At 41.7% G+C, this 18,363-nt stretch overlaps 1 protein-coding gene across 2 annotated transcripts in view; it reads left to right on the top strand.

The window, feature by feature from the left end:
* Window positions 1–1,572: 1,572 nt before the first annotated feature.
* Rif1 (replication timing regulatory factor 1) overlaps window positions 1,573–18,363 on the top strand; it is a 62,253-nt gene continuing 45,462 nt past the window's right edge. For both annotated transcript variants that reach the window (XM_059260458.1, XM_059260459.1), the window contains exons 1-7: window positions 1,573–1,709; window positions 2,855–2,933; window positions 4,828–4,924; window positions 6,061–6,188; window positions 6,276–6,370; window positions 7,741–7,930; window positions 17,640–17,732. In XM_059260458.1, coding sequence (XP_059116441.1) covers window positions 1,606–1,709; window positions 2,855–2,933; window positions 4,828–4,924; window positions 6,061–6,188; window positions 6,276–6,370; window positions 7,741–7,930; window positions 17,640–17,732 — 786 coding nt within the window. In that variant the 5' untranslated portion in view covers window positions 1,573–1,605. The remainder of the gene's footprint in view (window positions 1,710–2,854; window positions 2,934–4,827; window positions 4,925–6,060; window positions 6,189–6,275; window positions 6,371–7,740; window positions 7,931–17,639; window positions 17,733–18,363) is intronic.

Here is an 18,363-nt window from a genome sequence, read left to right on the forward strand (position 1 = left end):
ATTTCAAATCCTTCATTGGTTGAGGACTCGTCAATATTGTTTTTTCCTTCTGGGACAGGATCCTGCTATCTAAGTCAGTTTGAGTTGGAACTGGGGATCCTTCTTACTTCAGCCTTCTGAGTGCCGGGATACAGGTGTGTGCCACTATGCTTAACTGACCATAATTCTTGAAAAGGGAATGCTTCTAAAAAAATAAGGGATCTTCATAGGGAAAAGTTAGAGGTTCTGGTGGATTGTTCAGAAGCAGCAGCCATGTCGAGCTTGGAATCCCTGGTTTCATGTGTGCTAGGCAAGCACTCTTACTGAGCCTGGCACTGGGCCGACTTATTATTCTTTGTTGTCTTAACGGTTTTTTTTTGAGACAGGGTTTCATTATGTAGCCCTAGTTGGCCTGGAATTCATCTGCCTGCCTCTGCATACTCCGGGTTGGAAGTAGAGGTGTGGGCCATGCTTAGAGGCACACGGAATGATTAATGAGACCCAACTTTTTTAAGGGTTTACTGTCGTTTCCCCTCACCTGTGACACACAGGCCCACGCTCACCCTCAACACCTGGGGTCTAATTGAAGAAAGCAGATTCTAGGCAGTGGCCGGAATCGGTGGAATCTCAAGGCCGAAGGGCGGTATTTTAAAATCTGCACATCAATACCGCCCATTTCCAGGCCTTTGTTATGCACGCCATCGGCCTCTTCGAACTAACACTTTTTTCTTTGCAGAGAAATAAGCTGCAACTAGTCCTCATCTCAGAGGAAAACTGAGAAGGAATAAATTTGCTCAGGTCACACAGACCAAGGCTTCAAAGTAGGCATGCTGGAGATGCGCCCCTGACTTAACCACTGGGCTGGGGCATGTGTTTTAGAGATAGAAAGCTCGGCTCGCAAAGCTCAAGGACCTCCAGGAAACAAAAACCCAACAACAAAACGCAAGCCATAACAGCCTGCCATTGACGCTCCATCCAGTGGCTTGCTCATTTTAGAAGCCCTGGACTTGGGAGTTTGCAAACTTGGTCGGAGGAGCGCAGGATCGAGTCAGGTGGAGTCGGGCGCCCCTTTACAGCCCCCCCTCCCCCCGGTGTCTAGCCCCCGCCCGCGGCCACAGCCCCCCACCTGAAGGTGACCCGGGGGGCGGGGGCGGGCAGCAGGCCATCGAGCCGCCCGGCGCGCCGCCGCCGCCGCCCGTTGGATTGGCTCGAGCCTCTCCCGCCAGGCCTGCCCGGCTCCCGCGCGCCGCTGGGCCCGCCCCCCGCCGCCATCTTGGTCGTGGAGGAGCGGGCGGCACGCGTGAGTAAATAGCGCGAGCCGGGAGCGGACGGCGGGCCCGGGGCGGAGAGCGGCGGAGCAGCGCGGCGGAGCGGGCTTCCCGCGCGTGGGGTGAGGAGCGGGCGTCTGCGGCCGGCGCTGCCTCTGCCCCCTCGCGGCCGGCGCTGCCTGGGAAGCGGCGGCGGGAACCGGGTGGGCGAGCTAGGGAGCGAGCGAGCGGGCGGGCGGCAGGGCGGCAGGGCGGCAGGGCGGCCTGCGAGCGCGCGGCCCGGCGTGCAGGTGAGGGCGCCGCGCGGGCCGTGCCACCGGTCACCGGTGTCTTCCGGCCTCACCCCAGGGTGGCCGACATGACGGCCGCAGGTCGCAGCCCCCTGGAGCCGCTTCTGGAGACTTGGGAAGACCCCTCGGTATCTCCCGGAGAGCAGACGGACGCCTACCTAACTCTGACCAGGTGAGGCCGCCCGGGGACGAGCCGGGGCGGGAGCCGGGCGGGCGCGGGGGGAGCGGGGGGGGGGGGCCGCGGCGGCGGCGGGCAGCTTGGGGCGCACCGGGCCATGCCTGCAAAGTGACGTTGCGAGGCGCCGCGGCGGCGTCCCAGGGCTGCTTCGGGGAGGAGCGGGTTTTTTTTGTTGTTGTTGTTGTTGTTGTTTTGTGTGTTTGCCTAGCAAACGGGAGCTCTGTCGAAAAGTTGGGAGCTGGAAGTAGTTGGGAGAGCAGCGGTTCTCGCTGCAACCCTCCGACGTGGTGAGAAAGTTGGCGGCGCGGGATTGTTTGGTTTAGTTAGGGTCCAGTGGTCCCTGCGCTGGCCTCGAACTTAGGATCCTGGGGAAGCCCTCTCGTGCTTGAGATTACAGATTTCGGGTGCGCGAGCCGTCACATCAGCCCTAGAATTGGCGCTCCCCCCCCCCCCGCCCCCCACGAGACAGGGTTCTCTGCATAGTAGTAGCCTTGGCTCTCCCAGAATTCACGCCGCAGACCAGGCTGGTCTCGAACTCACAGAGATCCGCCTGCCCCTACCTCCTGAGTGCTGGGATTAAAGGCGTGTGCCACCACGTCCGGCTTTTTTTTTTTCCCCCTTTAAATAGAGACAGGAACTTGGTTTTTACATTATTTGAAAGACTTCATAGATTTTCTAAATTTTTGCAAATGACCATACAATTAATAACTATATGACTAGGGAAAGGGATTCCCATTTCCTTTTCTCAACTAAAAATTCAAAAATTGAATGCATTGTAGAAACAAATAAGATTTTGTGCAAGTTATCGCTATTTCTGATGTAGTTTACGTTTTCGATATACTCTTACACATTTTTAAGGAATGGATTGATTTTTCAAGGGCTTGAAAGTAAGCTTTAGAAACTTAAAGCTCTGAGTATTGGGTACTAGTGTTTGATGGCTCTGGAACTTGAGCTACAGGTGGTTTGTGAGCCACCTGACAGGGGTACTGGGATTTGAAGTCAGGTCCTCTGCCAGAATGGTATGTGTTCTTAACCCCTGAATTGTCTCTTCAACCCTGAAAATAATCCTTAAAGAAAGTGATTACAGTACTTTTTTGTTTCTGCTTTTTGCCTAACCTTATGTTCTATTCCTTTTAAAGTCGTATGACTGGACAAGAAGGAAAAGAAGTCATTACAGAAATTGAGAAAAATCTTCCTCGGCTGTACACAGTTTTAAAGGTCTGTGTGTGTTTTTTTAATAACTCTAGACAGGGCCTCCCTCTGAAGCTATGGCTGGTCTGAATCCTCACTAGATTGAGTCCCTTGGAGTCTTTACTTAGCTTCCCAAATGCTGGGGTTCCAGGTGCAACTCCCAACTAGCTGTCTAGTAAATGATTCTTTGCTTTGGCTATAGCATTACCCAGTGCATTGTTAACACCCTGAATACATAGTATTAGCAGTTAGGTTGACAGGATTGCTCTATCTTTTCTTGATTACTATGGTTCATCAGGTACTCTTTAATTACCTTATGTGTTCTTGCTTTAATTTTCTATACTCTAGGCTTCTGGCATGCTAGTAAAGTGCTCTGTATGTACCATGCAGCTATATCCACAGCCTGAGTTTGCTCTTTCAGCCCCACTTTTCAGGTTAGGAAATTGGTATGTTTGCTAAAATGTTCAGGACTACCTGAATTCAAAGCAAAAAAACAATTGTCACAGATAAAATCTGTTTGCTTTTGGAAGTACACGAGTATGTTATCCTAAAATGGCAATAGTATGTTATCCTAAAATGGCAGTTATTTTTGGTCTACTCTTGAGATAGATAGCATTCATATACTCATATACATACTTATTTTTGTGGGGCAAGGGAGTTGGAGGCAGTTTCCCAGTAAAGCCGTGGCTGGGAACCAGGTAGCTAGCTATGTGACGATCCTCCTGCCTCTGCCTCCCAGATGTTGGGATTATGGGCTGGCATTGGCAAACTCCACAGTACATGTTATTTGTTTTTATTCATATTCAATTTTTGATAATTATGCCTGGTTGGAAAATTGTTAACACTTTAGAAAAATAGAGTTGACTTATTTTCTTTGTTTAGTGGTGATAATTAATATTAGACAGTCTGTAGTCTTAGCCTCACTTGACCACTTAATGACTTAGTGACATGCCATCAACGTTTTTTAATATTCTTGTTTTTAAAATGAAAAGATTGAACTCATATCCCAACCTTATTGAAATTATTACTATTTTTTTTGACAGGGTCTCTAGTCCAGGCTTGCCTTGGACTTCCTATATAGCTGAGGATGACCTTGAACTTCTGATCCTCCTGCCTCCCAAGTGCTGGGATTACAGGCATGTGCCACCACTTTGCAATTATGCAGTGCTGGGGAATGAACCCAGGGCTTCATGCATGCTAGACAAGTACTATACCAACTGAAAAGTACATCCCTAGCCCCAAATTTCTTGAACATTTTTTTTTTTAACTTTAAGATTGAGTTAAAATGCTTAATATGTTGTAGATACTTGGGAATTGCTCCGTTGCAACTGCTTCTCTTTCTTAGTCCTAAAGGACGAAGGCATTCTCATTCTAAAGCTAGGATGTCATCTTGCATTCGAGACTTCGCTTATTTATTGTAGAAGAACCATGCTCACGTTTGTTTCCTGTCTAATAACATCTTTCATTTGTTGGCCTTTTCTTTGTTTTTGCATGGATATGTGGGAGATGTCATTTACCTTTTCTTAAAAATGTTCTTTCAGTTGATTTAAAAAATTTTTTTAAGTATATGGGTATTTACCTGCATGTATATCTATGTACCACATGTGTGCAGTGACCATAGAAGCCAGAAGAGGGTGTCAGAGCCCCAGGAATTGGAGTTACAGACAGGTTGTGAGCTGCCATGTGGGTACTTGGAACCAAATGTAGATATTCTACAAGAGAAACTGCTGATCTTTCTTTCCAACTCCTGTCAATCTTTTTCTGGTTCCCTTCTCCTTTGCCAAACTTCCCTATCTGTTTTCATTTACTCCCAAAAAGTTGGCTGATTGATTAGGTTAAAATGCATTGAATTTGGGTTGTAACTGGCTCTGATTCTAGAAATTGTTTCTCTGCTGTGAATGTGATTTTGATTTTTTTGTAGGCTCACATTTCCAGTCAGAACGCAGAATTGAGTAGTGCTGCTCTACAAGCCTTGGGATTTTGCTTATATAATCCCAAAATTACCTCGGGATTATCAGGTAGGTAAAATGATTAAAGCTATTAATATCTGTTAAGTTTAAAGTATAGTCTAATACAGTTAAAGTACTGTTTATGGATTAATTTCATAATTTGTAGTTTAGGAGTTTCCCACTTCCCCCCATTTAGGAAGACATTTACTTAGTACATGTGCACCTACACTCAAGGTCAGAGGGCAACTTGCAGGAGTCGTAGCTTCTAAGTGGGTTCTGGGATTGAATTTATCATAAGGCTTGATGGCAAGGGCCTTTGCTGGTTCAGTCTCTTATTGGTCCCAGGCCTTTTTTTAGTAGGATAAACACAAACACACACACACGCACACGCACACGCACACACACACACACATCCTACTAAAAATTATATGTATAAACTTATATATCCTGTAAAAATTGTACATATGTAATTTTATTTCCCTTCTGGTTTTTCAAGACAAGGTCTCCCTATGTACCTCTGGCTGTCCTAGAACTTGCTTTGTAGACCAGGCTGTCTTCAAACTTAGAGATCCATCTGTCTCCACCTCATGAGTGCTGGGATCAAAGTTGTGTGCCACCACCACCAGGCTAGAATATATTTTTTAAATCTGAAGTTAACACAAATTTATCTGATTTATGTGACAGGCATATTTTCTAAGGAACTTAATGAGATGACAAGGTCTTCGCAGTGGTAATGTTAGTTTGGAAGTGGTATTGAAAGTATAGAGCCTGGTATTTTCCAAGTGTTAAGTAACACTGTTGCTTTGTAGTTAGTAGTTTGCGATTGTAAAGGAAACCTACAAGATGACTATTAGGAACTGAGAGGTGGGTAATAAGGATATCTTAAAGTTGTTAAAGAGTTGCAGTGTTTTTTCTTCTGTGTAAGACTTGTTAGCATCCTTAGACGACAATAGTTAACTGAGTTATGTAAGATAAAAGGTTTGCTGTCTGCTATTGTCCGTTTTCTTTACCGGCTTTTGCTTTAGTCAAGATTTTGTATTTTGGCAAGAAGTGTGTGATACCTGTCAGCATCTCTACAGATTGATCATCTCCAATTTCTGACCCCCCCCCACCTGCCTTTGTTATTTTTATTTTACTTTTATGTTTGAGATTTTAAAGATTTTAATTATGCTACATAATGAAATTAAAACTTGCTTGTTTTTCAGAGGCAAATATTCAAGAACTACTTTTAACCTTGAATGGTATCATTAAGAGTTCAGACAAAAATGTGTGCACCAGGGCACTGTGGGTAATATCCAAACAGACGTTTCCCACTGAACTTGTTAGCAAAATGGTGAGTATAGTTCTGGGGTATCTGAATTATGTGCCAATAAAACAGTTCTGGTTCATTTGATTTGTATGTGTTTGTTTTGTCATTTAGGTATCCAGTATTATTGATTCATTGGAAGTGATACTAAGTAAAGGAGAGGCGCATTCTGCTGTTGTTGATTTCGAAGCATTAAATGTTATTATAAGGTATGCAGTTGGTTCTTGTATAAATTAGAATAATTATCCTTTGGAGTTTGGGGTTTGTGTATATGAAGATGAAATAGATACTAAACTGTGGGGCTGACAATTTGCTACCAAGCCAGACAACCCGAGTTCAATCTCTAGAACCCATGTGAAAGGAGAGACCATATTCCTGCAAGTTCTCTGACCTCTACACACTCTGGATGTGTAGACACACGAGCTGGTACATGCAGTACACATACATGCACACACAAAAAAACTAAAACAGGGTTTAAGAAAACAAAAGTGTATATCCTTTAGACCAAGTTAAGCAAGAGAAAGATAACAAGATAAAAAAAAAAAATCTGTAAGTTGCTGTTTTATTTTTAGTGAAACAGACTTGGCTACATTCCTGTTGGTAATATATTTTGGTTCTGAAAATTGTATGTTAAGGCTTTCAGAATCCTCCTAAGTGAGCTAGCCAGGAGCATACTTGCACCTTCCTCTTAGACGTGCTGGCAGCACAGTTTGTTAGTTTAATTTTTTAAGGGTTCTTTAGTTCAGCTATTTGCTTTAACTGTGTTCTGATGCTATATGACTGATTTGTAGATTATGTCCTATTTCTCTGATCACATTTAGTAATGTTCAGTTTGATAGTATAGCTATTGTAATTACAATTGTTGGTTTGTGCATACTACTGTGCCTTTGTGGAGGTTAGAGGACAAATTCTTTTCCCCCACAGTGTGGGTTCCAGGGATCAAAACTCAGGTCATCAAGCTTACCAGCAAGCACCTTTACCCACTGAGTCATCTCATCAGCTTAGACTTGGAGGAAAAAAGTTCAAATCAAAGATCAAGATTGTGCTTGCTTTAAACACTTTGTGAAAACTCTAGGAGTGGAACTCCTGAGAGTCAGTGATAGAGTGCTTTTCAAGCAGGAGGTGCTAGCTTTGACTGCTAGTGCTGCAAAAAAATAAACCGTATGTGCACTACAGATGTATACAGGTACAGTTTCATCTGTTTTTCTGTACATACAGTGATGTCTTTGTACAAATGCATACATTGGAGGATGTACACATTCTCAAATAATTGGCTATGTCATGCATATTGCTGTGTGATGCTCACTTTTCTGGTAATTTCTTTTGCAGTGTGAGGGAGCGATTTGAGCATACTAGGCAAATACTCTACCATTTAAGTTGCACCACAAACCAAATGTCTTTTTCTTTTCTTTTTAAATTTAAGACAGAGTCTCACCAAGTCGCCTAAGGCCTTGAACCTTGTGGTCATAGCCTCTTGAACAGTTGGATTTATAGGCCTGCATCACCTGGTCTTGCTTCTTGATAATTTAACTTGGCCTCACTTTTTAGTTTAAATTAGTTATCTATTTCTCTATTGTAGGCTAATTGAACAAACCCCAGTTCAAATGGGAGAAGAGTCTGTGAGGTGGGCTAAATTGGTCATACCATTAGTTGTTCACTCAGCGCAAAAGGTACATTTGCGGGGAGCCACTGCTCTGGAGATGGGGATGCCATTGCTGCTTCAGAAACAGCAAGAAATAGCCTTGATTACAGAGCACCTTATGACTACTGTAAGTATTACCCTTTGCTGAATTCTGCGTTTAGTGGCTTTTACCTTGAGCTTACAATTCAGCCTTAATTCATTGGTACAGTTATACCATGACTGAGGAGTTTTGTTTTGAATCAAAAACAAAGATTTAGGCTCAATGAAGAATGCTAGCTTAGCATGCACAATGCCTGTGAACAATCTTAACCATCAGAAACAAAAGAAACAAATATAGAAAAGTTGTTAGTTTATACAAATTACTCCTATAATAACAAGTGAATTGTTTTAGTTTTTACAAAAGTCTAGATATTTTAATCCCTTCTCTAGTAAATGATGAATAAAGCGGGATTATATTTCTGAAAAAGGAAGATTGTAATGGATTCAGTTAGTATGGCATCTCAGTAGATATACATCTAATGTTTAGGAAGTCATGTAAGTGTAGTTTCCTAGTTACTGCTTCAGGTCTTAAGTTTACCAGCGACTCTCTACTAGCAACATTTATTGAACATCATTTTTTTTTAAGTGAATTGTTTCTAAAGGCATTGTTACTGTGTAAACTGTGAGGTTTATTTTCTAGTATAAGACAAAAGATGAGGCATAATAGTATAAAGAAAAGGTTAAAATTAGGACATAAGATTATTGATTTTAAAAAGCCAGTATAAGAATTGGCCATGGGTATAATAATAATAATAATAATAGTGTCAGCTCATTTTAGGTGAGAAAGTTATGACTGCCAAGGGCACCTTTATATTTGTGCACCCAGTTGGTTTTTAGGGAATGTTGTGGGATGCTTTTCTTCAGTGGAAGGGAATGACAGATACAGAGCAGGTAATCACATAGGAATAGGACTTGGGGACTATTGTAAGTTGGTTTTTTATTGTTCTGAGATAGGTCTCATTCTTTAGTCCTGAGTGGCCTGGAGCTCTTTGCATTGAATTCAGACTTTCTGCCGCCTGAGTCTGATATTAAAGGCATGTTCATGGCCAGGCGGTGGTGGCGCACGCCTTTAATCCCAGCACTTGGGAGGCAGAGGCAGGCGGATCTCTGAGTTCAAGGCCAGCCTGGGCTACCAAGTGAGTCCCAGGAAAGGCACAAAGCTACACAGAGAAACCCTGTCTCGCGAAAAACCAAAAAAAAAAAAAAAAAAAAAAGGCATGTTCATTATCAGGTCTTGATTTTTCAGTGGATGTGCATGTTTGTGTGTGCATAAACACATGCACATAGAGAGGCCTGAGGACAATCTCTGATGTTCTTCAGGCACGATCCTCCCCTCCCAAGACCATTTCACTGGTCTAGAACTTGATGACCAACGAGATCGAGGGGTCCTCTTTTCTCCATCTTTCCAGCTTTGAGATCGCAAACATGTACAAATTACTTTTAAACATAGGTTCTGGAGATCAGATCTGGGTCCTCATGCTTGCATAGTAAGCCCTTTACCAGCCCATGAAGTTTTTTGTTTTGTTTTTTGTTTTTTTGATATTTTTATTTCTTATAATGCTTTTTTGGGGCATTTTTTTTTTCTTTTAACCTTACTGCCTTTTTGCTTATATTTTATGGTTTCTGATTTTGTGCTTTTTTTTTTTTTTTGAAACTGGAAAATATTTTCTCGGTAGAAAATAGTAAAAATGATAACATTTCCCAGTTAGACCTTTTAAGCCAAATAATAGCTGAATTATACATATTGATTAGATTCTGGGATACAGAAGAAACCTATCTTCATTTGTTCAGAGAGCTATGCTTTACTTAAATTGTATAAGTGAGATTCCTATTCATCTTCCCCTATACTGTTTTGATTTACAGCAGACATTTTTCTATAGGCTAATCCATAATCTAAAATGATTTCAGCCTCCCCTCCTGAAAGTACAGCCAGCATTTTCTTTCATCATCTTGGTACGGTACAGATTATTATCCTAAGAGTGAAATGTTTCACTAAAGCTTGTCCAGTGATTGGGCAAAATCAAAACTTATAGGTCACAGTCATCCTAGGGTCTTCCCTGCTAGGTAGCCTCACTGGATCTGTGAGTTGCAGTCTGATAGTCCTTTACTTTATATCTAGTATCCACTTATGAGTGAGTACGTGCCATGTTTGTCCTTCTGAGTCTGGGTACCTCCTTCAGGATGATATTTTCTAGTTCCATCTATTTGCCTGCAAATTTCATGCTGTCATTGTTTTTCTCTGCTGAGTAGTACTCCATTGTGTATATGTACCACATTTTCCTAATCTATTCTTCAGTTGAAAGGCATCTAGGTTGTTTCTAGGTTCTGGCTATTACGAATAATGCTGCTATAAACATAGTTGAACATGTATCTTTGTGGTATGATTGAGCATTCCTTGGGTATATGCCCAAGAGTGGTATGGCTGGGTCTTGAGGTAGATCGATTCCCAATTTTCTCAGAAACTGCCGTACTGATTTCCACAGTGGCTCCCAACAATGGAGGAGTGTTCCCCTTGCTCCACATCCTCTCCAACATAGACTGTCATTTGTGTTTTTGGTCTTCGCCATTCTAACAGGTGTAAGGTGGTATCTCAGAGTCGTTTTGATTTGCATTTCTCTGATGACTAAAGACTGAGCATTTCCTTAAATATCTTTCAGCCGTTTGAGATTCTTTTGAGAATTCTCTGTTTAGCTCTATAGCCCATTTTTTAATTGGATTGTTGAGTATTTTGATGTCTAGTTTCTTGCATTCTTTATATACTTTGTAGATCAGTCCTCTGTCAGATGTGGGTTTGGTGAAGATCTTTTCCCATTCTGTAGGCTGTCTTTTTGTCTTATTGACTGTGTCTTTTGCCCTACAAAAGCTTCTCAGTTTCAAGAGGTCCCATTTATTCATTGTTGCTCTCAGTGCCTATGCTACTGGTGTTATATTTAAGAAGTGATCTCCTGTGCCAATGTGTTCAAGAGTACTTCCTACTTTTTCTGTCAAGTTCAGTGTAACGGGATTTATGTTGAGGTTGTTGATCTACTTGGACTTGAGTTTTGTGCATGGTGACAGATAGGGATCTATTTGCAATCTTTTACATATTGACATCCAGTTATGCCAGCACCATTTATTGAAGATGCTTTCTTTTCACCATTGTACAGTTTTGGCTTCTTTGTCAAAAATCAGGTGGTCATATGTGTGTGGATTAATGTCAGGGTCCACATGTCAGTTTTTATTCCAATACCAAGCTGTTTTTATTATTATAGATCTATAGTAGAGCTTGAGGTCAGGGATGGTGATGCCTTCAGAGGTTGCTTTATTGTATAGGATTCTTTTAGCTATCCTGGGTCTTTTGTTTTTCCTCATGAAGTTGAGTATTGTTCTTTCCAAGTCTGTGAAGAATTGTGTTGGGATTTTTTTGATGGGGTTTGCATTGAATCTGTAGATTGCTTTTGGTAAGATTGCCATTTTTACTATGTTAATCCTACCTATCCATGAGCATGAGAGATCTTTCCATTTTCTGATATCTTCAATTCCTTCCTTCCTTCCTTCCTTCCTTCCTTCCTTCCTTCCTTCCTTCCTTCCTTCCTGTCTTTCTTTCTTTCTTTCTCTCTTTCTCTCTTTCTCTCTCTCTCTTTCTCTCTTTCTTTCTCTCTTTCTTTCTCTCTTTCTCTCTCTCTCTCTCTTTCTCTTTCTCTCTCTCTTTCTCTCTCTCTTTCTTTCTCTCTCTTTCTCTCTCTTTCTCTCTCTCTCTTTCTTTCTTTTTGAGCTGAGGATCGAACCCAGGGCCTTGTGCTTGCTAGGCAAGCGCTCTACCACTGAGCTAAATCCCCAACCCTTCAATTTCTTTCTTTAGAGACTTAAAGTTCTTATCATACAGGTTCTTCACTTAGTGTTACCCCAAGTTATTTTATATTATTTGCGGCTATTATAAAAGGTGATGTTTCTCTAATTTCTATCTCATCCTGTTTGTCATTTGTATATAGGAGGGCTACTGATTATTTTGAGTTAATCTTGTATCATGCCACTTTACTGAAGGAGTTTATCAGCTGTAGTAATTCCCTGTTAGAATTTTTGGGACTATTTATTATCATCTGCAAATAGTGAAAGTTTGACTTCTTCCTTTCCAATTTGTATCCCCTTGATCTCCTTTTGTTGTCTTACTGCTCTAGCTAGAACTTCAAGTACTATATTGAATAAATATGGGGAGAGTAGACAGCCTTGTCTTATTCCCAATTTTAGTGGAATCGCTTTAAGTTTCTCTCCATTTAATTTGATGGTGGCCAACAGCTGTAAATTGCCTTTATTATGTTTAGGTATGTTCCTTGTATTCCTGATCCCCCCAAGACTTTTATCATGAAGGGGTGTTGGATTTTGTCAAAGGCCTTTTTAACATCTAATGAGATGATCGTGTGGTTTTTTTCTTTCAGTTTGTTTATATGATGGATTACATTGACAGATTTTCGTATGTTAAACCATCCTTGCATTCCTGGGATGAAACCTACTTGGTCCTGGTGGATAATTTTTTTAATGAATTTTCCTGTTAGCACTGCTTTCATAGTGTCCCATAAGTATGGGTATGTTGTACTTTCATTTTCATTGAATTCTAGGAAATTTTTAATTTTTCTTTATTTCTTCCTTGACCCATTGATGTTTCAGGTGGGCATTATTCAGTTTCCATGAGATTGTAGGCTTTCTGTAATTTTTGTTGTTGTTGAAGTCTAATGTTAATGCATGGTGGTCTGATAAGATACAGGAGGTTATTCCAGTGTTTTTGTATCTGTTGAGATTTGTTTTGTGACCAAGCATGTGGTCAATTTTTGAGAAGGTTCCATGGGGTGCTGAGAAGAAGGTATATTCTTTTGTGTTGGGGTGGAATGTTCTGTAGATATCTATTAAGTCCATTTGAGTCATAACATCTGTTAGGTCCTTTATTTCTTTGTTTCAATTTCAGTCTGGTAGATCTGTCCTTTTGTGAGAGTGGTGTGTTGAAATCTCCCACTTCTAGTGTGTGGGGTTTGATGTGCGATTTCAGCTTTAGTAATGTTTCTTTTACAAATGAAGGTGCGTTTGTATTTGGGGCATAAATGTTCAGAATTAAAACTTCATCTTTTATCTTGGTGGATTTTCCCTGTGATAAATATGTAATGTCCTTCCCGATCTCTTTTATTTTATTTATTTATTCATGTTTTTTGTTTGTTTTTTCAAGACAGGATTTCTCTGTGTTGTTTGGTGCCTTTCCTGGAGCTCGCTCTGTAGACCAGGCTGGCCTCGAACTCACAGAGATCCGCCTGGCTCTGCTTCCGAGTGCTGGGATTAAAGGCATGTGCCACCACTGCCCGCCCGATCTCTTTCGATTGATTTTAGTTTGAAGTCTATTTTATTCGTTATTAGGATAGTTAAACCAGCTTGCTTCTTAAGTCCATTTGATTGGAAAGCCTTTCCCAGCCTTTTACTGTGAGGTAGTGTCTGTCTTTGAAGTTGAGGTGTATTTCTTGTATGCAGCAGAAGGATGGGTTCTATTTTCGTATCCATTCTGTTAGCCTGTCTTTTTATAGGTGAGTTGAGACCATTGATATTGATGGATATTAATGACCAGTGATTGTTAATTCCTGTTATTTTTTGGTGGTAGTGTTGTGTTTCCCTTCTTTGGTGTTTGTTGGTGTGGGATTATCTATTGCCTGAGTTTTTATGGATGTGTTTAATTGCCTTAGGTTGGATTTTTCTTTCTAGTGCTTTCTGCAGGGCTGGATTTGTGGATAGGTATTGTTTAAATCTGGTTTTATCATGGAATATTTTGTTTATTCCATCTGTGGTGATTGAGAGTTTTGCTGAGTATAATAGTCTGAGTTGGCATCTGTGGTCTCTTAATGTCTGCATAACATTTGTCCAGGACCTTCTAGCTTTCATAGTCTCTATTGAGAAGTCTGGTGTTACTCTGATGGGTCTGCCTTTATGTTACTTGGTTTTTTTCCTTTGCGGCTCTTAATATTTTTCTTTGTTCTGTATGTTTAGTATTTTGATTATCATGTCGCAAAGGGACTTTTTTTTTTTGATCCAGCCTATTTGGTGTTCTGTAAGCTTCCTGTATCTTCATAGGTATTTCTTTCTTTAGGTTAGGAAAGTTTTCTTCTATGATTTTGTTGAATATATTTTCTGTGCCTTTGAGTTGGTATTCTTTTACTCCTTCTATCCCTATTATTCTTAGGTTTGGTCTTTTCATGGTGTCCCAAATTTCCTGGATGTTTTGTGTTAGGACTTTTTGGGCTTTAGTGTTTTCTTTGACTGATGAACCTATTTTCTCTATTGTGTCTTCCAACGTCAGAGATTCTCTGTTCCATCTCTTGCATTCTGTTGGTTATGCTTATATCTGTAGTTCCTGTTCCGTTTAGTCAGATTTTCTATTTCCAGCATTCCCTCAGTTTGAGTCTTTATTGTCTCGATTACAATTTTCAAATCTTGAACTGTTTCCTTCATCTGTTTAATTACTTTTTCTTGGCTTTCTTTGATTTTTTTTTTCCAATTTTTTGTTTTTTTCTTCCATTTCTTTAAGGAAATTTTTTTATTTCCTCTTTAAGGGAGTTGGTATTAGGGCCTCTATCATATTCTTACAGTCATTTTTAGGATTGATTCCTTCTGCTTGTGTGTTGGTATGTTCAGGTCTTGCAGGTGCAGAATTACTAGGTTCTGATGGTGTCTATAGGTCTTTATGTTGTTGCTTATATTTTTGCACTGGCGTCTACTTAGCTCTTCCTCTGCTCGGTGCAGGTGGTGTCTGTGTGAGGGTGCCTCTCTTGTTTTAATTGATAGTCTTCGTCCACTGGGAGTTCTTGGCCGAATGGGTGCTGTTGGGCTCTGTTTCTCCGGGAGCAGCTTAGTCCAATCAGTGTTAGTGAGTTCTGTCTCAGGGAGCAGTTGTTCCCAATTGGTGCAGGGTGGGCTTATAGCTCCAGTGGTTGTTGGTGTCACATGGGATGGTTTTCTTGGCTAGGGGGCAGTGAAAGAGTCCACTGTCTGGTCCCTGGGGCTCCAGTGGGCTCCAGTGGTTGTTCCCAGTTGGTGTAGGGTGGGCTTATGACTCTGGTGGTTGTTGGGTTCGCAGGGACTTGGTTTTTTTTTGGCGAGGGAGCAGGGAAAGGTAGCTGCCTGGTCCCTGGGGCTCCGATGGAAGGGGCCTAGGGGCTAGAGACTTGGTCTGCCGGTCCGGAGATGGGGCCTTACCTCTTCCTAGTTGGTGTAGGATGGGCTTATGACTCTGGTGATCTGGTTCAGCAGCTGGACGGCTCCTTCTCTTGCATTCTCTGGTCACGTTTTCTGGCTCGCCAACTTCTCAGCTGATCTTGTTTCCTCAGACTGCAGGTTGTAGGCTTCTGAAACCTCTCCCGAATGGATCTCAGCTAACAGGTTGATCAGTAGGGTAATCTCACCAACACCTCCAGGTTGTTGGGCTTCTCAGGATCGGCAGCTGGGCCGGGGGTTGGCCTCAGGCAGAATGTTTGGGTCTGTTATGGTCTCATCCCACTGAGACAGCTCCTTCCCCGAGTGCTGGAAAAAAGGCGCTTGCTTTGTTTTTTTAGATAGGGTCTCTCATGTATCCCAAGTTAGCCTCAAACATTCTCTCTCATGAAGTTTTTATTGGTACCATGATTTATATGGAAAGCTACATGTTAGTTACTTGTTGCTGTGATGTAATACTTAGAAGAATAAACATAGACTCTCAAAACCCCAAGAAGAAGAATAAGCCTGAGGGATGGAGATTTCTTTAGGGTGCACATTTGGTTACTTGGTCCCATCATTTTTCGTCATGAACATGGTGATAGGAGTGTGTGGCAGAGTGTGTGCCGCTACTCACAGGGCACGGCACACACCTGTAATTCCAGAATTGAGAGGCATAGATAAGGAGCTCTGTGAGTTGAAGGCTTGCCTGTCTTTATAACGTGTAGGCGGATTTTTCTGTCCTGCCAGCCAGCTCCTAAATCATGAGGCGGAGACTTACTGATTATGAAAGCTCAGCTGATAGCTTAGGTTTATTTCTAACTAGCTCTTAGAACTTAAATTAACCCATTTCTGTTTATGTGCTGCCACATTGATCATGGCTTTTTCCTCTCATCCTGCATGTCTTGCTTCCTCTGCATCTGGCTCGCAACTCCCTTTCTTCTTCCCAGAGTCTTCTCTGCCCCAAAAATCCTGCCTAGCTATTGATCATTCAGCTTTTTATTAAACCAATCCAAATGACACATCTTCACAGTGTACAAAAAGATTATTCCACAATGATAGTGAGTAGTAGGTCATCCACAGCAGTACAGTGGGACTCAGTCTTGAAAAACAAATCAGAAACTAAAAATCATAGTGTATTGGAAACAGAATTGGAAGGAGCCATGGCAAGCTACGCCCTTCAGAGACTTTCCCCTCACTAATAATATGCTTCCTCCAAATAGGTCAGTTTTTATTACTAATGTGCTTTCTCCCCATAGGCCAGTCTATACATTTGAGCTAAAATGTTGTTAGTTTTTTAAAATTTTCTTTTAAAATTTATATTGTATATATGATTGTGAGTGCTAGGATATACATGCTTTGCTGTACATGGGATCAGAGGACAGTTTTTATTTCTGGAGACAGTCTCAATATGGAATTCACTGTGTAGACCAAGTATACCTTGATTTACAGAGATCAGCTTGCCTATGCCTCCTGAGTAATGGGATTAAAGATGTTCACCACCATGCTCAGTAACAGGGCAAACTGGGAGTCAGTACTTAATGTGGATTCTGGGTGTCTCTTGTTAGGTTTGCAGAAGGTAAGGCTTGAGCCATCTCATGGGCTCTTGAACTCTTAGATATCTGTTAACTGTGAAGCTGTTAGTGAATGTTTAAGTTATTAGTATAAGAAGATTGCCACAGTATCATTTGAATTTTAGTTAATGGTGTGACTAACGAAGTTTTTAGGAACAACTATGCTGGCAAGAAAAGTGTGAGCTGAATGGTGGACAGTAGGGTGGTCAGATGAGCATTAAACTGTTACTGATAGAAGGAGGTGCTTTCTTTAAAGCTCTTCACATTGCTGTATGCTGCAGTTTTTGCTTTCTTTGAAGGATGTATATTTTTTAAAATTTTTATTAAAGTTTTTTTTTCATTCTACATACCACCCCCCCCACCTCCGCCCACCCCACTCCCCATCCGCTCCTCAAAGAGGGTAAGGCCTCCCATGGGGAGTCAGCAAAGTCTGGCATATCAAGTTGAGGCAGGACCAAGCCCCTCTCTGCTGCATGAGGCTGAGCAAGGTATCCCTCCATAGGGAGTGGGCTCCACAAAGCCAGTTCATGCATCAAGGATAAATCCTGGTCCCACTGCCAGTGGCTCCACAAACTGCCCAAGCCACACAACTGTCACCCAGATTCGGAGTTTGGTCCCATTCAGGTTCCCCAGCTGTCAGTCCAGAGTCAGTGAGCTCCTATTAGCTCGGGTCAGCTGTCTCTGTGGAATTCCCCATCATGATCTTGACCCCTTTGCTCATATAATCCCTCCTACTCTCTTTGACTCGACTCCAGGAGCCCCATCCAGTGCTTGGCTGTGGATCTCTGCATCTGCTTCCATCAGGTACTGGATGAAGGTTCTATGATGACAGTTAGGGTAGTCTTCGATCTAAAGACAGGGGAAGGCCAGTTCAGGAACCCTCCAGGTTCTGGAGGATGTATGCTTTCACTGTAGAAAAGGTTATTTGGCTCAAAAAATTAATGTTTGAAAATTTTCTAGACTTGGATAGTGATTTTTTTTTACCTTTTATAGTATTTGATACATTTTTACTTTTGTTTACAGAAATTAATCTCAGAACTCCAAAAGCTATTTATGAGTAAAAATGAGACTTACGTATTAAAATTATGGCCTTTGTTTGTCAAACTTCTTGGGAAGGTAAGTGCCAAAGATAATGAAGTAGGTGTTATTTTCATAATTTGAATGTCAGAATTTTTACTTTTTAAAGAGTGCCCCACACTCAAGCTGCTCTGGAGCTCACCACTCACCACATAGCTCAAGCCCAGGCCTGAAATTTGCAGTAATCCTCCTGTATCAGCCTACCAAGTTCTGTGATTCTAGATATGAACCACTGTGCCCAGCTTATGTGTGGGTATGCATGCTCATGTGTGTACTGATACACATTAACATGTGTACATCCTGTGGAGGCCAGAAGTCAACCTCAGGTGTTACTCATTAGGTGCCATCCGCCTTGTTTGTTTGTTTATTTATTACATTTATTTATGTGAATGATTATGTGTGAGAAATGATACCCATCAGGACTACTTGGGGGAGTTGTTGTCCATCCACTAGATGGGCTCCCAGCAAACTCAGGTTGCCAGATATACCTGCCTCTCTATTTGGATTAAAGGTATCTGCCACTATCTGCCCAGCTTCTATCTTTGAGGCAGGAGTCTCACATTCATGTAAATTCACAGAGTAGGCAGTCGTTGCTGCCTTTCTAGCACTGGGGTTCCAAGTGTTTGCCATCATGCCTACCCTTAAAACAATATATGTGTGTTGTGTGCAC

The sequence above is a fragment of the Peromyscus eremicus genome, chromosome 4, assembly GCF_949786415.1.
Source record: "Peromyscus eremicus chromosome 4, PerEre_H2_v1, whole genome shotgun sequence".
Taxonomy (NCBI): domain Eukaryota; kingdom Metazoa; phylum Chordata; class Mammalia; order Rodentia; family Cricetidae; genus Peromyscus; species Peromyscus eremicus.